At 37.5% G+C, this 25,741-nt stretch overlaps 1 protein-coding gene across 5 annotated transcripts in view; it reads left to right on the top strand.

Moving 5' to 3' along the window:
- The window catches only part of MITF (melanocyte inducing transcription factor), a gene marked incomplete at both ends in the record, with an annotated part of 210,293 nt that overhangs the window by 26,101 nt on the left and 158,451 nt on the right, over nt 1–25,741 (top strand). Inside the window, one exon of one of the 5 annotated variants that reach the window (XM_084246945.1) lies at nt 24,967–25,019. The exons of the other annotated variants lie outside the window; for them this stretch is intronic. Within the exon in view, the coding sequence (XP_084103071.1) occupies nt 24,967–25,019 (53 nt within the window). Of the gene's footprint in view, nt 1–24,966; nt 25,020–25,741 lie in introns of those variants that run through there. 5 annotated transcript variants of the gene reach the window in all.

The following is a 25,741-nucleotide window of genomic DNA, read 5'->3' as shown; positions in this document are numbered from 1 at the left end:
CCTTCTGTACATTTTCCATCCAATTTGGGATAACCTTTTCATGATAAGGAGTCAAAATTCAGATGGATGAATCTGATAACAATTCCTGGAAACCATTTTGTTACTGGTTTTTGAAGACTAGGCATTCTAACTTTATTACACTATAATGGCAGTTGCTGCCAGCTTAAGTGGGAAGTGTACCTCTCTCATTTTGCATGACTTGGGAAGTTATGGTATATTATTAATATTATTTTTAAAAGATTTTTATTTATGCATACAAGAACAGGGGCACAGGCCAGAAGTGGGGGGGGGAGGGGTGAAAGGATTAACCAGAGACAGAGCGGGGAGCAGAACAGGAAGATGGATGGAAACACACTGCTGAGGGGATCAGCGGGCGAGTCAGGAGAGGTCTGCTGTGCCATGTGGGTTGCTCCCTGGCAGGGGACCGAAATCGCACTGCAGCAGCTGTGGGTAAGCTCATAGGTTGCATCCTAACCCCTTGCACCAACAGGGAGGCCCCTATGGTATATTATTGGAACTAAAACTCTAGGGTCAGAGTGTCCTCACTTTGAACCCCAGCCTCACTAATTAATAGGTGTGTGAGTTTGGACAAATTATTAAGATTCTCTTTTTCTTCACCCATAAAATGAGATTGGGGCTAAGCACATAAACCTGTCTGTGTTTACATCTTTCTTCTACTGCTCGGTGACATTAAGCAGTGTGTTCTCTCCATTGCTTTTCTTATTTGAAGAATACTACTACTATTAATACTACCACTGCTGCTGCTACTTCCTAGTTCATAAGGATATGCTTAAGAATTGAATGTGATAATGCATTACAAGAGTTTGACATATGCCTAGCACATAGCACTTTGTACATTACAGCTATTTTTCTTACTGTCATTATGTTCAACTTTCTACAATGCGCTGTAACAGAATTTGATTATTTATTGTATTCTTTCTGAAGGGGAAGGCTTCATAAATTCCATTCAATGCTTTGTGCTTTCCTTTTTCTTTTTTAAAATAGAAGACTTAATGTATTTTCTGGGTTTGAAGAAGGGTGACCAGATAAAATTCTGGATGTCCAGTTATATTTGAATTTCAGAGCAACAAAGAATAATTTTTTAGTATAAGATGTCCCAAATATTTTTTGGGATACTTACAGTAAAGGTTTATTCTTTGTTCATCTGAATTTAAATTTAACTAGGTATTATATCTTCTTATTTGCTAAATCTGGCAACTAGTTTTGGGGTAAGATACCCTTTTACCAACTCATTCATTTTTTACTCAGATGGATATATATGGATATTTATGCAAGCACAATGAATGGTACCCTTGGAATATGAGTACAGGAATAGTTACCCAAATTTGATAGACTATTTCCAAGTGTGTGTAATAAATCTGCCTTCTCATTCATTATACCTGTGCAAGCAGTGGGATCTTCAAATTAAGATTTTGTTGATACCTCAGTATATATGTGGAGTTGCTTGAAAATTTTTAAATGTCCTAGTGTTGCTTCTACCCAAAGGGAACTATTAATAATGACACATTAGTGAGTAGGTATGCATTCCAGAGAATCCTGAAAACCTCATCATCTTTGAAGGAAATTACCTCATTACTCTTCGAGTCACCTACCTTTGTCACGGTCATTCCTATGACTGGCCTGGTATTCCAAGTAGGAAAAAGAAAATAAACACATTGAGTTAATAACTTAGAGTAATTTCATTGAATTTACAATTTAAGTTCATTTTTTAAGTAGGTTTGAGCTTTAAACTGTTGAAATAGTTGAAAACTTTGATAGAATTTGAGTTCCTTTCAATTTAACCAATATTTACTATCTACTGAGTCTAAAATAACTGAATATGAGTAGAGAGGAATTTAAAGTATCCAGCCCTCAAAAACATTACTGTTAAATGGAGCACTAAAACTCTACAATTATGACAAAATACATAATAAATAAGATCAGAGTCTAAGGCAACTAAAACTAAGACCCAAATGGTAGAATGTAGGAGCTGATTAAATCTGAAGAATGAGTGGCGTGGGGATGGGTTATATTAGGTATAACTTTCTGGAGAGTCATATTGGAGAGAATTCTCCAAAGATGAGAATGATTTCATCTGGGAAATGAAGTATACATGGACAAAGACCTAGAGTGGCTACTTTTGAAATGAGTATGTTGTTTAGATATGTCAAAAATACACGTAACACCACTGTTCGTGGTCTAGAATTTGCAGATCAGAAGTTGGACTTTATGTAGGTGGGGCTGGATTTCTTCCATATCAGTTTCCTAAATATTTAGCCTACACCTGCTGTTGCTGTGTATGAGACGTTTAGTAATTTGGACAATGTCTTTTAGTTGGTCTTTAAAAACAACTGAAGTTTGCTTTATTTTAATGTTCTTGTTTTTTTCCTGGAATGAACTTTAAAAGTAGTCTCTGGTTTAAACTGGGCAAAATCGACAGCAAAAGGATTGCCTGAGAATTTTCTTGTGCAGCACTCTTGACTGTGCGTTTATTTAAATGACTTCGGATTCCAGCTTAACTCATTTCCTGTTGGGAAGACACTTGTTTATTAGACTTGGCCTAAGTCAGAGTTAATAGCCTTAATGATTTTGAATGGTCCCAAATGATTTTTTAGCACTGTCCTATTAGCAAATGGGGAGTTTTCTACAGATGCTTTTCAACACACACATATATGCTTCCTTCAATTGATTAAAAGGAGATTAAAAAGATTAAAAGGAGATCTATACCCATTTTAAATTTAGCTATGTAATTTGGGATCCTGGAAAGTAAGAGTTACTATTGCAATGAATGCTAAAATATTTAATGTTTTGCACAATTCTTTTACAATATTTTTGCTTTTTTTAATTTTGAAATGATTTCATGTGAAAGTAATGCCATTTAAAAATGGCCCCAGGATTTGCAACTTGTTGGGATCACTCCTGATCTCTCTAGCACAGAATTAAAATGTGATAGGAGATTCATATTGATAAAGAAATAAGACAAGTTGTAAAGAACAATGAGTTGAATAGCAAGCGCAGTGCACGATAGGAACTGAGATGGAATGGAAAACTCCATTTTTCAATTTGTATGTGTGTTGGGCTATCAATCTCTAAATTAGACTGGAGATTAGCAAGGTGATTAGTGACTCCTGGCACTTCATTTTCATAAATTAGTATTAGTCTGTGTCTAGCCAGACAGGTAGCTTTTTGGTGGCTATTTTTGCTATTTCAGGTACTGGTAGGGTGAGATATAGTCTGGATGCAAACCTTCATTGGTTTTCTAAATATGAAAGACTATAAGCAGCTTATGTAGTTTGGATCTGTCTGTTATTATTTATTTTTCCTTGACAGCTGGGCCAAATATTATGTGGTTTTAATATCTACCCTTGTTTCCTACCACCTTGTTTTGGCCACTCTTAATATCTTCCTTTATATATCTGTCATTAAGCTATAATTGAAGCTTCATGCTTTATATTTAGAATGATGCATAGAGGTTTACCCATGCCAGCCATTCAGGCTTCATGGCAAATGTTGGTTCATGCCAGAATGTTTTTGAAATCTGTTCTATTTTTTTTGATGTTCAATCCAAGCAAATCATCCCCTGCTACTCTTAAGCTGAAGGGCACAGGGAAGCAATTCAGAAGTGATTTTTGGATTTGTATGTATAAGAGCATCTTGTTTTTGATTAAAAACAATTTTGGCTGGCTGATTTATTCTTTAACCCAGAGTCATGCAGCCTCAGAGGGGATTTCTTTGACAAGTCTTGATGTCACTTCATTCCTTAGTTTCACAGAGGGTATCAGTGAATGCCAGTTCTAGAGTGGGCACATAGTGATGGTAGATGACACCCAGGCCACAAGCTGCTTCCCGGGAACTGCCAGACACTATCAGACATTTCACAGCTCTTGAATTCTCTGGATATGGGCCACCTATGGACTCCATCCATCAATCCATATAACCAGTTATTATTAATGTTTACTGAGGCTTTACCCTGTGTCAGGTACTCATCTAACTATGAGGGACCCAAACTATTGAGCTATTGAAAATTCTTGTACTCATGGTGGTTACATGGAGGGGTTGAGGGGCTATAGAAATAAAAGGCGTACTAAGTTACATGGTGTTGAGTTCTCTTAGAGAAGATAAAGCATGGATGGAGTTGGGGTAAGTTGTAATTTAAAACTGAGTGGACACAGATGGCCTTACCAAGAAAATTTGAAGAAAAGCCTGAAGGGGATGAGTGAGTGGATCATGCCAGTGTTTTGGGGGGAAGCTTATTAGGTAGAGGGAAGGATAAGTACATACCATTCCAGTCAGGCATATCCTGTTTCAGGAACAGCATTATGGCCACTGTGACTGGCAAAGACTGAGCAAAGGAAAGGGTACTGGGCATAGCAGGATATAAGATCAGGGGTGTGGGCGGCAGACCTCATAGAGATTTGTCAAGATTTTGCCTTTTGCTCACTAAAAATGGGGGGTTATTGCAGATTTTCAGCTAGAGGAGATGATACAATCTGATTGATTCATGTGGCAACTCACTGTGGTGAGGAAAAAAGTGGTCTATATATTTGGAGATCATTTAGGTCTTGGTTTTGTCACCAGGTAGGGGCAAATTAGTTTAGCATTCTGAGTTTCATTTTTTCCCCCTCTTTATAAAACAAAACTGGTGAACCAGATTTTTTTTTTAAAGATTTATTTATTTATGCATACAAGAACTGAGGTACAGGCCAGAGGCGCCAGGGCAGGGGTGGGTGGTAGGTGGGTAGGGGGGTGTGTGTGTGAGATAGGATTCACCAGAGACAGAGTGGGAAACAAAACAGGCAGACTGACCGAAATACACTGCTGAGGGGAGCAGTGGGCGAGTCAGGAGAGGTCTGCTGCACCAGGTGGGTCACCTCCTTGGCTGGGGATTGAACTCCTGCTGCTGCAGCAGCTTCGGATAGCTTCAAAGGTTGCCTCTTAACCCCTTGCACCACCAGGGAGGTCCCTGAACCAGATAGTTTTTAGTGATCTTTCAGGTTTTGATACTACCTCTGTGTTCACTGATCCGTCTCCCCTATAGTCTCCATCTCATGTAGTCATTTCATATTTGTGGTGTATTGTATTTCTGTTTAATTATGCAGAGCTAAATCTCAGAGGTGTGAATTATCTTACTATATTTTATTTTATTTCTTGACATTTTCCATAAACATCTCACATTGAAAACCTTGCAAGTTTATAAATTAATTTTACATGTTGACAGTAAAGGTTGCTCACAGACCAAATTATATGGGTAAGCACAGAATACAAGCTTTATCTACAGTCTTAATATCATTTTTTTGTTATAGAAAATAGAGCTAATTTACTGAGTGTTATGGTGAGCTATCAACTGGGATAGAGTGATAGCCAAGACATTTAGCTCTCAAGGAATTGAGGAGGAAGGGGCAGTCCTGCTTAAAAGAAAGTTCTCCACAAAGCAGTATTCATGGGAGAAAAGAGGACAGCAAGGCATGGCCAGCCTTGGACCCGTGGGAGTCCCAGGCAGATTAATATTTAGGAGTGACTTTATGTCACTATTCTTCAAGTATGTTTCCAGCATCCATTCAGATCTAGTGTCTTGTAGAGTGGGAGATGCCAACACCCCAGCAGCCTCTCTTCCATAGCCCTGAGCAATTTGGCTCTGCCTCAAACTTGCATCATGTTGTTTAGCACATCAAGATCCTACAATTAACTCTCTTTAGTAGGCAGTTTAGGAACCATCTTTTATTACTCGAAAATCTCCTTTGGGCATTTCAGCCTTCTCCCTTCCATCATAATATTTCTTCTGTTTCCTGTGATGTTTCAGTGTTCCATACAGACTGGTCCCCCAGGTAGATGAACAGCTAGCTAGTTCATTTATTGCTCTAGCCTTGCTTTGCCTTTGAAACCCCAGTGTGAACTCTGTCAGGACTCAGGTAGAGCCCTAGTCATTTTACCCATTGAAATAATCTGTTCTTCATGTTCTATCTACTGGCTCATCATGGGTAACTTAGACATGACCTAAGTTCCTAGACTGAGGATTCTGAAAACAACTTTCCAGGAGATAGGATGACTACAGTTCACTCAGACTGGCCTTTCAGCTGACTATCCCTGCATATGTTGGGGAGTGGAGTTCTGAAGGCCTTGCCACTAAAAGGAGTGCCATGGATGCCAACGGCATGATTCAGAAAGATGAGGTCAGAGCTTTGGCAGCTACGCTGTCCCTGAGGTAATGTTTAGGAAGCAAATGACTATGCCAATGAATGCTCTAAGAACCAGAGGGGAAACTGAGGCCCAGGAAGGTGAAATAATTTGCTGGAGTTATTTGTCAGTTGGAAATAGAACCAAGAACTCTGTGTAACCATGTTAACTCAGTGTAACCATGTTACACTGCTTCCCTTTCTTCTCTTCTGTCTCAGGATTTTATACATATTCTTTCTGACATTATGAACATTTTCCACCACTTTTCTACTTTCTACCATCTCTCAGTCTCAGTTTAAAGGTTGTTTCCAGACCTACCACGTTGCTCCCCTCATCTGAGTTAACTTGTCCTGCTATTCTTAATCCTTCACACTTAATTACATACTTAATGTCTTACATAGTTATACTATATATACCTATATGTTCAGTGTCTGTCTCAGTTTCGTGAGGACAGGGAGCACAATTATTTTGTTCACCAAAATATTCCCAGAGATTAGCCGAGGGTCTGCTGCAGATAGGCACTGTATAAATATTTTTTGATTAAATGAGTCCTTAAATGAAAGAATAAATGATAAAAAGACAGACTCTGGGTTTTCTCCTGCCTTATCATATTAAAATATCTGTGCCTGTCCCAGCTAAGAGTAACAAAAATTACTGACTTTTTGTATTATTGAGGATGCTGAAGATGTGATTTTTGTCTCCAGCATAACTGTCTGTGGCCTTGTGGACTTTTATTAAAGTTGTCTCTGCAAAAACCAAAGTTTAGTGACAGACACAAATCAGTGAATTTTAACTGTTGTAGGCTGGACATGTTGGGCTAGGATTTATCAATCTATTTTGCTGTAATTGCATTTTTACTCCTTAATTCTGTCTGAAGAGATGAACCTTAATGCTATATCTATTTATTAAAAATGAATAAGGCATTGCTTTTAAAAATAGGATTCATAATGTCTTTTTGGACAAATTTGTTTTGGTCTAAATAATGGAACGTTAAGTGAGTAGAAATGAAATCTAAGTGATACTTTCTTTAGAAGTAAGACCACAGTTTCCTACTGCATGTGAAAAAGAAACCCAACATCAGGATTTTTTTTTTTTTTTTTTTTTTTTTACATTTCTACAGCTCAACTGCTTTAAGTGTTCCTATCACAAAGATGACTTTTCCAAGCTGGGTTGGTGTGTTTTAATTTATAGAGAAAGCACGCATTGTTCTGCAGTATATACTGCGGTTTCAGTGGCTCCTTGAAGATTAGCTCAAAGGTATCTATGAATAGTCACACCCTAAATTACATGAATGGAAGACTTTTAAAGAGGTGGAAAATATGATGCGTTCTGTTTCCCAGACACTTATACCTTAGGAAAAAATTGGGGAGATGGGGAGTGAAACACCAAAGTTGCTATTTTATATTCCCTTGTATGGCACTTGTTGGCTTTGTGACCTGGAGCAATTGAATTTTATCCTTTGAGCCCCTAAACCCCCTTCTGTGAAGTGGATATAAAAATAACATTTTCCTTGGCATTATTATGAAGATTTCATGAGATAATGTGTGGAAAGTGTCATAATGCCCAGCACATTATAAATTCCCTAGGGATATTTTTTCTTAGGGGATAGGACAGTAGTTAGCATGGTAGTTAAGAGCAACAGCCTCTGGCTTGGTTTTGAATCCTGAATCTGCAGCTTATTGGCTGGGTCATCTTGACCTTTGCATGATTGAATTTCCTCATATGTAAAAAGAGTACAGTAATAATATCTGATAACACAGGGATATTATGAAGATTAACAGAGTATTTGCTAAGTGTTTGTAACACCTCCTAAATGATTAGTGATTCAGAAGCCTGGGTCCTGCAGACAGAAGGGATTATAAGTTGGCCTCCCTCATTTACAGCATGAACACATTGTAAAGAAGTTCTTAACTTCTCTGAACCTCAGTTTCCTTTTTCTGTAATATGAGGATGATTCTAGTTGTAGTGCCAGGTTAAATGAAATAATACATATGCAAAATGATTAGTGTAGGGCCTAGAATATGCTTTCGCAAAGAGTTCCCTTATAATTGCTACTATCGTTACTATTATTGTTGTTTCCATTTTTAATTCTACTACTAATATATCTCTGTTTTCTGTAGAACTTAAATTCTGAAATAGATGCTACAAAGCCTTTATGGAAATCAGCATGATTAATGTGTGGAACAAATGTTGATCTATTGTTACTGTTGGTGTGTTTGTGTCAATGGAGCTATTAAAATATCTGGCGATTGTCTAATCATTTATTTAAATTTTAAAACTTAAAAGATAGAAGTTAGGGTCAGTGCTAGGTGGACAATTTTAATTTTATATTCTTGGAAAATGATACATAGGAAACATCAGGAACGAAAATTTCCAAAATTAAAAGCTGTCACATAAACTATGTTTAAGTCAAGGCTGCATCTATTTCGTATCTTAACTGGGATTGTATTCATAAAATTTTGACATTGTTTAAATTTGATATTAAATCTCATTTATGACTGAGATCCCTGCATCATAACTACATATCACCGGAAATGGATAAACACTGATTCTAGCACTGGTAACATTTTCCATTTTAGTCACATTTTGGTCACTGTTTCCACAATATCCTTATTTAAACCTTTGTGTTGTTTTGCAATATATCTTTAAGTTGGACTTCCTTTTTTTCTTAAAAAAAGAAGGTAGGAAAAAAAACCCAGTGATTGTAATGCAAAGCTATAAATGGCATTTGAGAATTCTAAGTCAGACTTTGACTAGCATTTGGTCTGGAAATCCCCTGTGCTTAAAAAATGGGAGAGGGAACTATCAGAGAAGTGTGTGGAAACGAGCTAATGGCTGTACCGGGCCTAGATTGTCAGGTCAAAATATAGAAATGCTGATGAAATTCCTAGATTATGTATTGTTGAATGTTGTGTAAAATCATTTGATCAAAAATATACAGCAGAACTTCCTCTGTACATGTCACATGTCTGCTGAGAATAGGATGGTTAAAAGGCTGGAACCTAGAGAGAAAGTTGATTTGAGTTGTGTCATTGGGACCACAGAAAAGAGGACTGTTGAGCTATGATTAGGAGTATGATCTTTATTTAAAGGCCAATAGGGAGGCATGGAAAAGTTTAAAGTGGGAATGATAGACTCCTATCCATGTTTCTGAAAGATCACTGGCAGTGCCACACAGAATGGATTCCAGGCAGGAGATGAACCCATCCCAGGTTTGCATGGTGGCTGCGTAGATGGAGGCAGGGGTAGGGCGGAGGTGGGCAGGGCAATGAGTGACACTGGGAATGAAGTCGCACAGGCCTGGGTGATTGGTTGAACTTAAGTGGGAGAGAATAAGGAGGGATGGATAACTTTTTGATTCTTCACTGGGGCAGGTGGGTAGAACAATGGTGCTGTTTACACAGATGGTGCTCTTGGGAGAGAAACAGGTTGGGAAGGGTGGCTATTAGTTCTTCCTTGTACGTGGGGTGTAGGAGATGGAACAGCTGTCATTTGAGAGAGCTTTATGGAAGGCACTACTATTTTGGGAGTAAAGTTTGTGTTTCAATCAGCTTTGTGCTTTCCTGCTTGAGAAGCAATAGCCAATCCAATTAACAGTTGCCTAAACTTTAAAAAGGGGTCATTTAGATCCCACACAAGAAGTCATGACCACTACCATTCTTTCAGTGGCTCCATAATGTTAGGAACATCCTCACAGTGAATTATCTTGACTTTTTCTCCTGTTTTTCACCCCTGGTTGCAAGATACCCCTGGTTCCTTCGGGTATCACACCTGTTTGAAGAAGAGGGGAAGAAAATAGGAGTGACAAGTATAGCAGGAAACCAGGCTTTCCCTGTAGATGTTTCTTTGCATCTCATTGGCCAGACCTGGGTCTGATGACAACTCCTGGCTGGACACATTGCTACCCTGAGCAAACTTTGATTCTGTTAATAGGACATGAAAGGAAATGCAACTTCTCTATGTAACTAGTTGTCTAGTTTCAGGTAGGGATGGATGGGTATGAAATATTTGAGCACATAGAAGAGTTAATCACATGGATAAGAAATTTCAATGGGCACATTTTCTTTCAAATCTCAAATGATAGGCCAAGCTGTAATCTGTCATTAACTTATAAATCATGAAATGTGTTAAGGTTTGATTATACTCAACCTCCAAAAGATATTTTTCTGAAATTCATTCCAAATCTTCCCTATTCTTCAGCTCTCAGTGGACCTCTTTGAGTTTGGAGCAAATGTGGAAAATTCCATTTGGTGTTCACTTACTGATGTGCAGTAAAAGCAAGAAATGCATAATGGAAAATGTCATACCCTTTTCTATGACTTTTGTATCTGTGAAGAATATAATTATTCTGTGTTTAAAACTAGAGAGGGGAAGTGGTTGTTCACTCTTTTTTGATGGTAACATCATTCAGGGTATCATGATATGCAAATATTTGTACTCTAGTTAATTCAGAGCGTTTCACCACCTAATGCATGCAGATTTCTGTTAGCAACTGTTTCATCCAGCAAGGTTTCTGAAGATAAATAACATTTAGTCCTTGAGGTATAGCAGAAAGAACAGAGATTTTGGACAGAGACATCTCAAGTCTACCACTATATTGTGTGATCTCGGTAATAGTGTTTAACCTCTTTCAACTGGTTTATTCTATAAAATTGGAATGCAGGCAGGAGATAGATAATTTTATAGTCTTTACCACATACATGTTCAAAAATACCTCTTAACTAGGGTGGTTGGGAAACACTGAAGGTACAGGTAAAATAAGGTGGGGTGTAGGATAAGCAGAGATTCATTTCTACTGGGAGATTTCAAATCGGCTCAGAGGAAGAGTAGATTTTGAACTCCACATTGGAGATGCAGAGGATTTGCATGATGATAGTGGATGATTCTAGGCTGAGCAAATGGCACACAGAGGGCAGCGTGTACTTCAGGGTTTCAGTGATTTATTTTCAATGAAGTACCAAATGAGTAGAACCTCAAAAGTCTAACTGAGTTTGGACTTTATTCTGTAAGTGATGAGGAACCAAAATCATATTTTGGAAATTTAATATTGATAGAAGTGGAATTTATGGGTCAAAGAATATGTACATTAAAATTTCCATAGATTTTCAAAAAATTAAACTTCTTTTTGAGACAACTGTAAATACATCTGGTATTTGTAAAAAAGAATATGGAGAGAGCTGAGTACTTGTCCATTTTCCTCCCATGGAAATATCCAGTACAATGCTACACCAGGCATCAGCAGAAGACTTCTGAGGGGAGCCGGTGATGTGCCTGAGCTGTGTTTTAAGTGGGTGATCCTAGCAGAGATGAAGTAGAATAGATAGGTGTAAACCTGAGGGTTAGGAGGCACTTAGAAGACTTGAAAAGCTCTTAAGAGGTGACATGAAGACAATGGTGATGGAATTGGAAAGGAGGGGGTATCCTGCGTAGTAACAATAGGATTTGCAAGCAGATGTGGGTGATGAATGTGGTTGATGCTTTGTACAGTTGCTCAACAAGTAAGTATGGAGGGCCAGTTGTGTGCCAAGAGTTCTGCTGAGCACTATAGTGATTAAAAATGATCTTACAGAGAGCAGAAAGCATGACTAAGGGGAGGTGGGTGAGGTGATAATTTTGTTAGACTGTACGAGAGAGTGACCCCTATCTGGAGGGGATGACTGATATTCTGCTGCTGCTGGTTGTTGCCATCTGAATGGTATTCTGATTTCCTAGAAGCCAGAAATCTAGAATTTTATGTGAGAACTTCCAATTTTTAAATATAATTTAATACAATTTAAATAAATTAGCACTCATATGGGCGCTAGTTGTATCTCTCTGTGCTCTAGATGGAATGCTTAAGAGTTTATTTCAGTGTAACAAATCACCCCAAATTGAGTGGCACAAAGGATTAACTATTTCACTATCTCTCACAGTTCTAAGGGTGTACTGGACTCAACTGGGAAATTCTTTGCTGATCTTGTTTGTGATTCTTCGTATAATTTGGTTAGGCTAATATTTTGATTAGGCTATGAAGAAATCTGGAAGTCTGCCTTGCATCCTGAGACAGTTGGAACCTTCTCTTCCTTCTATAGTTTAAGGGACTGTCATAGTCTCTTTGTGATTTCTCTAGCAGGGGGTTTAGACTCCCCAGAATGAGAGTCCCAAGAGGGAGTAAGTAGAAGCTACCAGTCTCCTTAAGGCTATGTCCAAAATTCCTCAAACATCGTTCTTGCCACCTTCTGTTAGTTTCTACAAGTCAAAGGCCAGCACACACTCATTGTGAGAGAGGACTAGACAGAGTATGAAAGCTGGAGAATGAGATTCTCTTCATGGGTGGCCATCTTTGGTGACTGCCAACAACTGGAGTTAAGATGTTCAGATATTGGTTATAGTACAGGACACATTTTCCTGATACTAGTGAAGGTCTCTCTGACGTTTTTGATGTGTGTAATACTAAGTTTTCTCTGATAATCATGATTCTGGAGAAATTTGTCTTTTCATAGAATGGCTTTTTTTCTACCTATTTGGTTTTTAGTCCTTAAAAAATACTATTTAAAACATAATAATATCAATACTACTACGTGATTAGATAACTCTCTTTTGGTTTTGGTGAAAGTGTGTTTTTCAATTATGTGACCAGGTTGTTAATTAATGTTGAGTCCATAATCTTATACTCAGAAAAGAGGCTATCAGATAAAGTCTGTTAAATAAGAATCCCAAATGTTTACTGTCCCCGAATAGGTATAGCAAAATATCCATTACCATGACACATTTGTATTCCCAAGACCCTGAACCAGCTACTTAATCTGTGGGGCCCAGTTCAAAATGAAGACATGGGACCCCTTATTTAAAAATTAAGACTTTCCAGACACTGACGGGGGCCCTCAAACCAAGTCTAGCCCTTGTGCCTCTGCACAGGTTACATGCACATCAAGCTGACCCATCTTAGACCTTGGAAAATGTGTGCCAATGTTGAGGTGAAGTGTATTTTTTCCAGTAGAGGATCACTTGCTCTAATCAAATTCTCATTTGATTTTGACAACCCAAAATGTTTTATAAGCTCTTCTTATTAAATTAGGAAAGTAGAAGTTTTGTGTTTGAAAGTTCTCTCCACTCAAGCAGGAAATGTACCTTTTTGCCACAACAATTGTGTTGTTGTGTTGGCAGGTGTTGGAATTTTCAGCCACTCAGCCTCCTGAATATTGGTGACACCAGTACAGTGGGGACAACATGTGTTGTTGATTATGGGACAGTTTGTCTCCTGGATGTACTTTCTCCCTTTTTACTAGGCTGTTTCTGAAGCATACAGTATAGGTTGCCTGCTAATTGATGGACACTTAAGTTCACTTAGAATACACATTAGCACACTCATAATGCTACGAATTTGGGGGTCAGTGTCCCTGGAAGGTATAAACAGGGTTATCACATTGTACAACTGCAAGGACACTATTAGTGTGCTAGGGCTGCTGTTCAAAGTGCCAGACACCAAGTGCCTTAAACAACAGAATGTTATTGTCTTACCATTCTGGAGGCTGCAAGTCTGAATTAAGGTGTCATCAGTGCTGTGCTCCCTCTGAAAGTGCCAGGGAGGTGTCTGTTCTAGACCTTTCTATGACTTATGGTTTCTTAGCGTGGGGCCATGTAACTTCAAGTCTCCTCTGTGTTTATGTCCCAATTTCCCCTTTTATTAAGGACACCAGTCATATTAGATTTGGGGACCCACTCTATTTTGACTTCATCTTAACAAAGTAAATTTGTAGTAACCTTAATTACAAATAAGGTCACCTTCTGATGTATTGGGATTTAAGACTACAACAGATAAATTTTAAGGGCACATAATTTTGATCCATCATAAGAGTGTATTCAGATCATGGTCTCAGAATGGCAGCCCTTTGCACTGTGCAGTGCATGGTCCAGTTTGCCCCACACAGAGGCCCTGCCCCATGAGGGTCTGTGCTGCTATAATAATTTAGAGAGGTGTTCATGGAGCTGATTTTTTATAAGACATGATCCACTTTGATTTACTTGTTTGGATCTCTGACTTATAGCTTCAATAAACTCTTAATTTTTTTTTAATCATCCCTATCAATCAATGGATGCCAAGGCCAAGTTACCCTCACACCCACATGCCTGCCCCTTATAATAGAATAATAATGGCTAATATTTATTGAATGCTTATTATGTGCTAAAACTCTGTTCAGATTATGTAGCTGGTTCCAAGGTCTTTTATGTGCTAAAACTCTGCAACTATGATTATAGTTGCATTATCTAATTTTATCTTCATAATACTCTATTAGATAGTTACTCTTATTCTATTTAACAGATGCAGACATTGAGATTAAGTGTGGTTGTATACTTGTCCATAGCCACACAGCTAATTAAATGACAAAACTGATTTGAACCCATTTCTGTCTAGTTTCCAGACCCAAGCAACAATGCATAGGATGTGCACTATATTTTTTGAGGAATGATTGCATATGACAAATCACCGTTCTAATCTTGTTTTACCATGGGTCTTTTATTTTTTCTAGGTCATTCTATGATTAAATATTTTCCACCTTTGCTTGTTATCTTCTAGGTGTCTTAATCCTTTTGCAAGTAACTGCCAGATTTTCCAAGGTTTTGTTACTGTCCATCTTAGTAAATCCAGAAATACTCAATTTGTAGTACTGAAATTATAAATGGTAAGTAGTGAGTGGGATTATGTTTGAGCTGTATGTTTTACAGACCATGAAGAGGACATAAAAATTCACTCACTACCTTGATGCAGATGGGAACAGAACTCTAAACATCACCAGAGAATTTCACACTAGTGAAAAGGAAAATGACCTACTATATAGATTTTCGTGCTCTATGCTGTGTGGAAGAGGGGAGCCATTCCTTTGACATGTTCCTTCTTGTGTCTTCTTGTTATTTCTTTCCCAGGTAGCAGTGCACTTTTTCTTTTTTTCATGAGAGTGATAGTTCAATTAAATTCATATATGTGAATAGATAGGTTCTTTTCCAGGTGTGCGAACAATGCTGGTTGGGAAGCAGAGACCTGGGTATCCTCTCATGGGTTATGGAGAAGTTCAGATACCAGAAATTATATTGCTTGGATGCTTCTTGTCTCTCTTGTCCATCTGTGCAGTATTAAATTGCAAATAATGATAGAACCATTTTACTAAATATCCTGACTCTTTTCTGATAGTTTATGTTGGATAAGTAGAAAAGATTGATAAGTATTTTATTTGACTATAGTATGCTTATATGTGTGTGTGTGTATATATATATGTATGTATATACTATACACATACACATACGCACATACATACATGTGTGCATATATACACACACACATGAACAGATCCCCCCTGCCCCGATCTTTTATCAAAATTCAAAGTCAGGTTATATTGTTTTTGGTACCACAGATGTTAATGGAGAACTACCCTATACTAAGTGCATTATTTTTCCAGAGGCTATGGGATAGTTTATTATACTTGTTTGCAAGGTTCTGATAAAGGATGTTGTAAATTATCCAGGATTGATTTTTCTCATGTGTCTGAAAGTAGTGTTTCACAAAATGTAGTTTAAGAGTCACCTGTGTGAAAATCATCTGGGATTATTGAAATATATTATTGAATAACTTCAACTTATTGAAAATACAAGTTCCTGGGTCCCAGGACTCCAGCCATACTGATTCCAGGGTTCCAGGAAAGTGCATTTTGTTCAACCCCTTTGTGAGTCTTCATCACACCATTGTTTGGGAACCAGGGTTTGGAATGTATTAACATAAGGATAAAGATTCAACTTATTTTGGTCCTCTTTTGGTTCATTTTCATTATCCTATATCTCCTCCTCCTCCCTTACCCCCAAATACATTAAAGAAAACTATTTTAAGCATTTTTCCTAATGGCTTATGATTTTTTCTTTTATTGTCCGTGAATGGCTTTTGTTAATTTTAGCAATATCACAATTCCATCTTTTCCTTTGTGTCTGTATAAAAGGAGCCATTGGGAAGAGGTTTTTTTTCTTTCTTTCTTTTTTTTTTTAATGCCCACTGTTCTCCATAGCAAATCTCCAGGAAGGAACAACACACTGTTTGTTCTTTCTCAGGATGAACTGTGCCTTTCTTTGCTTGTGGTATTGTAATCAAAGCTCTTGGCAATTTATGGCTCCTCCTTTCTATACATCCCTGAATTTAGTGTAAAGTTTATAAAATTTACAGTTATAAAGGCTATTTTTGCGGGTGAGAGAAAGGAATCAGAATTCTTTGAAAAAAATCACTTTTAGGATTTTTGGGGATCTCAATATAGGTGGTAAGGACTTCCTCAGTGTTTAGTGTCAAGGATTTTGAGATCTGTAAGTCTAAGAAACAGCCACAAAGCTAGTGGTTTTGATGGATTTTTAAAAATAGGAAGTTTTAAACTAAAAGTAGTCTTTAAAGGTGAATTCCCTCTTGCCTCCCCGAAATTAAAGTAATTCCTCTATTGAGAAAGCTAAACTATTTAGCTAGTATCCACTTTAATTTATGGTTAATAGCTAGTTGGATAACTAGAGATTAGAAATTTTCCAGAAGTCTTGGGTTGTTACTGCTAAAGGTGTATTAATATAGATAGTAATTTTAGAGGTAGAATCTTCTTTATAAAGGACTTCTTAACATAGAAACATCATAATTTAACTGTTATAAAGTTAAGAAACAGTGGTGGTGACGTCTTCTGAAGTGTCAGATATAAGATATATTTTCCATTGGACACCCTGGGTAAATCTCAAGAGTCCGGTTCCTGGATCTAGAAAGATATGTCCGAACTGTGAGCTCCTGTAATGAACTGTTTGGCTTTTGTCTGTTTGAGTTGATTATTAAAGTGAGAGCCTGTTATCTTTGTCAAAGTGCTGTGGTTGCCTTTTTTTCTTTATTTTTAATGTCACAAATCTATTATACCTTCCTGCTGTGTCTCTTCCACAAAATCTTTGTTCTGGCAGAGAACCCTTGGCTGCCTTGCTGGGCTGAGGGACTTGGTGCTGAGTATAATTCAGGCTATCCTGTGAGGGGCTTGGACACTCTTCAGGAGGGCTGAGGCAGGACCAGCTGAGTAGAACAGTGAGTCATGGCGTGCAGGGACTCTTATGTCCTGAAGTAACAGCAGAGACAACAGCAGCAGCAACAACAAATTAATAACAGTAGCTAGCCTAGCATTTATTGATGCTTCCAGGCACTCTGTGAGCCAGGCACTCTGCTAAATGCCTTACATGCATTATCTCATTTAAATTGGCAACAATCCCTGAGCTAAATACTATCTTTCATCTCTATTTTACAGATAATCATCTGAGAGTCACATGGCTATTAAGTAGACTTGGGACTTGAACTCTGATCTAACTTCATGCATTTAACAATAGCACTGTGCTTTCTTTGATTGAGGATGCATTGTTACTGCCCTGCCTCCCCCTCAGTCCCCCCTTAAATCACATTATCGTCAGGGTTTGTTTAGTAATTTAAGCTCCAGTAGCCTGAAGACTCTCTATGTTGTCTTTTGCAAGTTTAGGTTTGAGTGTGAGGGAAATACAGCAGAACAGAGTCCAACTTTGGAGACTGAGCATAGCCACAACATGAGAACATGTCCATCTTCTGGATGGTCAAGGACGAAAAGGAATCTTAGGAGATAAGTTCGTAGAGAGAAAGGGTATAGACAGGTGGACACATTCAGGTGATTTGTACCTTCTTAGAGGAGGAAAAGGGATATTACTATAATTTAAGAACTAGAGTTCATGATTAATGCCACTGGAGGGTTTAGGGGGAAAATGGTTCTGGGATCGAACAAATAACCCCATTTGGGAAAATAACAACCACAAAGTACCCACAGCACCTAACATTTATTGAGTGCTTCCTGTGTGCGCTTTAAGCATTTTATAGGGACCATCTCTATAAGGTAAGTGCTATTTTAATCCCAGTTTCACAGATGAAGAAAGGTCACCCTGCTACCATTGTAGCAGAGCTGGGATCCTAACCAAGGCAGTGTAACTACAGACACTGGACTCCTATTTACTGTTACCTGTTCTGGTGACATCCGCTGAACATGTATGTGTGCACCAGGCCCTAGTCTAAGTTCTTACATGATTTTTTTTACTCATTTAACCTTAATCGTGTATCATAGTGTGTATCAGCATAGTAAAAGTTCTGAAATGTCCACAAATCAACAAAACTGTTTATTTTTGTCCCGTTGTTTCTCTGATTTACCTGACTACACAGTTCTCCTGCCTTTTCTTAGAGGGGGAAAAGAGTCGAAATGAGAATACCTGCCATTGTGCACTTAGGGAAATCCTGAACAGGAGAATCATTTTATTCTGACATTGCAACCCTCACGCCCGGTTCTGAGACATGATTTATTTTTAAAACAGAACGGGGACTTCCTGAGAGTCAGGCTTCATTCTGCAACTGCCCAGAGCCTGATGACCTTCATCATGGCTTCATCTTTCTCCCCCCAGGGGCATGAATACCTGCTTCTATCTTCTTTATGGGAATGTTGACAGTAAATGAGTATAAAGCTCTTTGCATTTCTTAGAAGAAAGAAGCTATTGAAGCCCAAGGACTTTGTAATGTCATATCAAATATCTAGAGTTCCTTCATTTTGGTTAACAGTGAAAAACGAATGTATATCTTAGCAGGACAGATTGAATGACCTTAGTTTACTGAGGGAAGGAAAGAAAATAATCTGAAAAATATTTACTCCTCCCAAGAGTCCAGTCTTCAAGTTCTTATAGGTGGCATTGAGATGACTGGTGACAGCCACTTGCATAACATTAATATTGAGTTTCCCATAAGACTGTGGGGGGGTATATATTTGTTTGTGTGGCTTTATCCTTTTGAAATCCAAATATTTGAGGTCAGAGATCCAAATACATATGTCTGGGGCATATATCCTTGAAAGTGTATGTTCTTTTAAAAGTTTTGTTTTAGAATTAGAGTGTGATCAGTGAGTCAGATAAAAATGCATTCATCATTGACATAAAACCCATATCAAGTAAAAAAAGATTTATTGGTTCATTTAGGTGAGTTCAGATCCTTTTAGAGTTGTTTTGAACTTCAGGGTTGGTTTGGCTCAGGATGCCTAGAGTTACTGTCATGGATCTAATTTCTTATCCATTCCACTCTGCTGTCGTGGTGTCATGTCATCTACAGCATATTATTGGCTCTACTTCATGTCAGGATGTCTCTCTCAGAGCTGCTTATTCCCTTTCCCACACCTAGAGAGAGGGAGAGAGAATGTGATTGAGAGAGAGAGGAGAGGGGGAGAAATTTCTGAAAGTTCTTTCAGAATAGCAAGGAAAAACAAACCTTTCTTTCTGACCAGTCTTCAGTCATCTCATCTGTGTGCCAATGCCTCTGCAATACACGGTTTTGACGTGATTTATAGACAGTAACACCATATTCTTCCTACATTTTAAGAAGGAGTGAAACTTGTCAGAGGAGGTATGGATGGATCCTAGAGGAAAATCAGAATGCTTTCCAAATCATTAAGAAAGATGTAGGTTTAAACAGTTGGGACACAGGACACAGTTTACCTAATAGTTTTCCTTTATATACTCATGATAACAGTTACTGGAAACTGATCTGTTAATGAATATAAGAGCAAAATGAAGATGCTTTTAAAGGATTTACTCACAGGCTTTTCAAGCTTCCCTCTTCCAAAGATACAAAAAGTCTTGGTGTTTTGGTTTTGAATTTGTAAAGCCTTAAATTCAACCTGTATGTGGTCAATGATTTTTCTATATCAAAGCCATTTGAATGAGTAGATCTGAGGTTTCATTAAGGCAATATAAATTACCCTAATTTTATTTCCTTTTCCTTCCTATTGATTTCAGTGTGATTGCTACTTCTCATGTTGAACTTCATACTTTAATAAATAAAGATATCTATTTCCACGTGGTTTTCCTAGGTACCTCAAATTACATTTTTATTATACAACAATTATACCACTGAAAAAATAAAATGATTAATATCGAGAGACATAAACACTCAGAGTGATAGTAGTACCAGAGGTGGACTGAGTGCTAATTGTGAGCCTGGAAAGCACTGCACTGACTACTTTATTTTCCTTGTTCTCTTGGTTCATCATAGCAACCCTGGGAAGGAGGTGCTGTCATTACCTTCATTTTGCAAATGGAGAAACCAAGGTTAAATAATATATACAAAGTCACACAGACAGGAAGTGGTGGAGCCAGTATGCAAGTCTCTATGTTTCTGGCCCTGTGTTCTTTATCACTATTCTCTCTGCTAGCAAAGCCTGGATACTTCAAGTTTGTATCATCTATTACCCAGTCTGGAATTGCTGAGAAGTTGCATATGTCTTTAGGTCCTTCTGAATTCAGTGCTTTCATAATCAAATGGTGGCAAAGGATTGAAAGAGATTATCTCCTTCAGGCATGGAAAAATCCCTCGCAAGAGTATTTCATAAAAAATGTATATTTGCCCCAGTAGACAAAACAACTTCGAAAGAGAAGAACAAAGTCAGAGGACTCATATTTCCTAGTCCAAAGCATATAACAGAGCTATAATAACCATAATAGTGTGATAATGACATAAAGACACAAATAGGTCAATGGGTTAGAATAGAGAGCTCACAAACACACCTTCTCAGTTATGATTAGATGATCTTTGACAATTGTGTCAAGACCAGAAAATGGACATAGCCACATACACAAAATGAAGTTATACTCCTATTTTGCGCCACATAAAAATTTTATGTATTTAATCCAAAATAGATTAATGATCTAAACATAAAAAATTCCAAGCTCAAACTCCCAAAAGAAAATATAGAGAAAAAGTTTTGGATTTGGCGATGATCTTTTGCATAAGTCAACAAAAACACAGACGAGGAAAGGAAATATAGACACCTTGAACTATATCAAACATAGAAACTTTTGTTCATCATGGGATAGTTGTTAGAATGAAAAGATAACCTATGAAATAATAGAAAATATTTGCAAATCATGGATGTATAAAATTTTTTTAAAAATCATGGATATGATAAATGGTTAATGTCCAAAACACATAATGAGCTCTAACTTAACAATTACATAACCTAATTACAAAACAACAGACATTACAAATGACATACAAATGGCCAAAACAAGGATATGAACAGAATCACATTAAAAATGTAAATGAAAACCACAAGATATCATTTAATAAGAATTGGGATGGTTATTATTTAAAACCAGAAAATAGTAAGTGTTGGTAAGGCTGAGGAGGAATTGGTCACCTTGTATAATATTAAGGGAATTGAAAAATAGTGGAAATGGTATGGATAAGAGTATGGAAACTTTTCAAAAAATTATAAATAGATCTGTCATATAATCTAGCAATCCCACTTCCAAAATAGTTGAAAGCTAGGTCTTGAAGAGATATTTTCACATCCATGTTCACAGAAGCATTATTCATAGTAGCCAAGAGGTAGGAGCAATCCAAATGTCTATAAAAAGCTGAATGAATAAATAAAATGTTGTATATACATATAGTGGAATATTATCCAGTCTTGAAAAAGGGAGGGAATTATGACTTGCTACAACAGGGATGGATCTGAGGACATTATGCTGTATGAAAGGAACCAGTCAAAATAGACATGCTGTATGGTTCCACTTATATGAGATATATGGAATAGTCAAATTAATAGAAACATGATGTAGAATGGTAGTTGACACCCATACTGGGGGAGGGTGAAATGAGGAGTTGTTTAAATGTGTATAGAGTTACGTTTTTGCAACATGAGAAAGTTTTGAAGACTGGTTGCACAGCAGTGTGAATGTTCCTAACATCATCAAACTATATACTTGAAAGATGGTAAATATTATGATCTGTGGTTTTTACTAGAATTAAAAAAAAATGCTTTTGTCTCCTGGTACTAATTTATCTACTTAATTGAGTTATGGGGCCATATTACTCAGAGTTGCAAACCAAAATATGGGCTGAATGTGGCCCACAGACATATTCAGATGGATACACAGTTTGTTTTTGACAAAATGTGAACTAGTAGTCATCATTTTAAAAATTAAGAAATTTCATGCAAGAATTCCTATTTCTAGCTTCTCTTAGAAAACTAAAAATTCTGGAAATTCTGGGCCCACATCCTGTCCAATCAACAAATGACAAGCTGAGGAGTCCTCAGCCTTTGTTTTAGGCTGTGCATGGAATTCTGATTACATTTCTCTCATTCCCTAATTTTTATGCCACATCCAATACCTCATATGCATATATACATAACACTTATGTATATGTGTAAAGCATATGCACACATACATATACACACTGACTTTTTGGCTCTGGTATCTGTAGGTTTCACATGTTAAACTTCTTAGTTCCAAATGCTTCCCATAATAATGCACTGAATGCTCTGGTGGCCCCACATTAACCAGGGTCATTGATCTCTAAGTGGCCTATTCTGTTGAAGGCCCTAGAGTTAATATCTCTGTCTGTCTATAGGAACAAATACACTGTAAGTACTTTTTTTTTCCTTTTGCTATTGCTCTTCCAGCAAATGTTGTCCTACAAGTCATGTTCTAACTATAAATGTGTTAAATTTCAAATGTGAAAGTTTTTGATGGGTCTAAAGCCTGTTTGCTAATTAAGGGAAGTGCTCTGATTGACACCAGATCCTGGAGGATTGTGAAATCTGACCTCACAATTGTGATTCAACTGTGGGGTTTAGGAAAGCTCAGCCACCACTGAGTCTCAAAAGTTGTTTTTTCTTCACAGCATGTTGGCTCTTTAAGTGTCATAAAGATAAATACATTTTCATTATTTATGTTTACTGTATTAGATTAATGGTAAAATAGTGTCATTTTTGCAAGCAAAAACAGGTCTTGTTTTTTGACTCTTCATGTGCAATCTGAAAGTGGATGTGTGTCTCTAGGAAGAAATCCTTAGAGACCCATTGCCTTTGTGAATAGGTAAGAATGGTTACTATTGCAAAATATTAAATCATGATTATTTGAAAGTTTAAACTAGCACATTTTTTTCTTGAATCTTTAAATCTTATTTATTAAGTTGTTTTTCAAGGCAGAGCTGGTGGTGTTCTTTGCAAGCGTGTGTGTGAGAAATACTAGAAAAGCAGTAGTCATCTATTTATCAAAGCTACACATTGCGTGACCTCTGTGTGTGCGTGCAAGTGTGTGTGTATGAGGTGTTAGAAGGACCTTTATGTTTCATGCTGTGTCTATTGCATTTGTGCAGTAGAACTTGGGAAATGCAGTTTCATGCCTTAAGTAATAGTGACAGATAATAGAGGAGGCCTGAGTTTCGAGTGCTGGTGAGTAGAGGTATTCAGAGAATTTTCTGGTAATGAGATACTGGTAATTAGGTGCCTGAGCCCCAAGAATTACTTCTCAAAGGGGTGAGCCATGTGCTAAATCCTTATCTACACTCACCAGAAGTGGGACTGTCATCTAGCACAGTCAGAGTCTGTTTTTTGAAGAGATATGACTGTTGTTAATCACATCACTATCTGGTCAGAATTTTTAAGATGAGCGGTGAATCAGAGAAACCAAACAAAACAAGCCAGCTGAACGAAACCGAGTTGCTAGCTGAAAGGGCCTGATCGTGAACGAAGACAGATGTTTGGAGATGGTTTTCCAACTTTTCTTTCACTGCTTTTACCCATTAAATTGATCAACAGCAGCACTCACTGGTAAAAGTAGGAACAACAGACTCAAGTTTTTCCTTCAGCTATTACAGTGGCTGGTCTCCCCTATTTCCTTCTGCTTTCTTTTTCTAATTTGCTGATTTACCTGTAGGGATCTTTGCATTTGGCTGTCTATGCTATAATGCTAGCTGTCTCTGTCTTAGCAATGTTGGCATTTTGGACAGATAGTATTTTGTTGTGGGGACTCTCTTGTGCACTGCAGCATATTCAACAGCAACCCTGGCTTCTGTTCCCTAGATTCTGGTAGCATGTCAGCTTCTCCCCCACCTCAGCTATGATATCCCAAAATATCTCCAGTTTTATCAAATATTCCCTGGGGGGCAGAATCATCCTGGTTGAGAATCGCTGCCAGAATGCACAGTATATAGATAATGTATATATTTTAAAACCTAGTTATGTGACAGAAAATCATTTTTAATATGTTCATTACATTTGAAAGCATGAGTCTAATGTCATGGAGTATTATTAGTGATTGATCTCAATATTAGATTCCAAATAATGAGTCTCATTTAGCTCATGTGTATAAGATAGCATTGGAATCTTCTTTAGGTCATTTTGGTGTCAAACTCGTACATTGCTTAGGAGCCTTGCTATCAAAATCCAGTTTGACTAATTCTTTGTTGTGCTGGGGTGACATCTATTCAATTTGTAAAAGCACGGGAACGAGATGGGAAATGCCGTTTGTGCCATTTTCTTCCACTGGAACTGAGGCACTTCACCCTGCCCATGGCACTCTGGGTATTTCAACAGTGGAACAGCCCGTGGTGTAACAGCCTCCTGCTGTCCCCATGTCTCTCTTCTCTCAGGGCTCCCCAACTTCAGGCCTTGGGTCTCCCACTTGGGAGGAACATGGAAGGACCCTACATACTCCATATTTTCTATAATTTTTCTACAAAAAAGATGCATTATATAATACTTTAAGTTATTTCACTTTTAACAATAACTACTTATGGTTGACATCTTTAATTAAATAGGGTTTATTTTGCCCTTCTGAATAAAACTGGGCATTGATACTGAATCAGAAATGTAGCCCATTGTTAAAGCTTTTTGTTTGCTTGTTTTTTACAAAAGTCAGACAGCCTGTGTTAGACTTAATGCATTTTCCCAATAGGTGACAGTAAAGATTACTCACGTTTCTATGGACTGTGAAATAAATTTTGTGTGTCTTCTTTCTTTTGCCTTAATGGCAAGGTAAGATGATTAAGACTTGACTGTCATGTCCTTGGTTGACATTTTAATTGTGATAGTTTGTCATTAGGTAATAGGGGAATGTTAAAATTCACAATGCTATCTCACTCCATTTGGGCTATATAACAGCATATTATAGACTGGGTGACTTATGAACAACAGACATTTATTTCTCACATTTTTGGAATCTGGAAAGCCTAAAATCAAGGGACCAGCAGATTTAATATTTGGTGAGGACCTGCTTTCTTTTTCATAGATAGTTGTCTGTTCTGTGCCCTGCTGTTTTCTCTGCTGTGGCAGAAGGAATGAAGAAGCTCCTGAGATCTCTTTTATAAGAATATGAATCCCATTCATGAAGACTCATTATCCTCATGAACCAAGCACCTTCCAAAGGTCTCACCTTTAAATAACATCGCTTTGGAGATGTGATGTTTCAACTTATGTATTTTGAGGGACTCAGATAATTTGTGTGTAGTACATGCATTTGAAATATATGAATGTCTTCTAGGCTGCTTTGCATTTGTGATTTCTCTATTTGCACACACACACTCTTTTTTTTTAATATTAAATTTTATTTTTATATTCCCCCATACAATTGCAAACGCCCCATTCTGACCCCAATCCTTCCCCTCCTGCCCCCCACCCCCCAAAAAGTGTCTCTGGTTCATAGTTTTTTGTTGATTTTGATTTTCACTTTCTTATATTCATTTTCCTGGTCCCTTATT

The sequence above is a fragment of the Talpa europaea genome (genome assembly GCF_964194135.1).
Source record: "Talpa europaea genome assembly, chromosome: 11".
Lineage (NCBI taxonomy): Eukaryota > Metazoa > Chordata > Mammalia > Eulipotyphla > Talpidae > Talpa > Talpa europaea.
The sequence above is the reverse complement of the archived record's forward strand: the minus strand, read 5'-3'. Positions and strand labels throughout refer to the sequence as shown.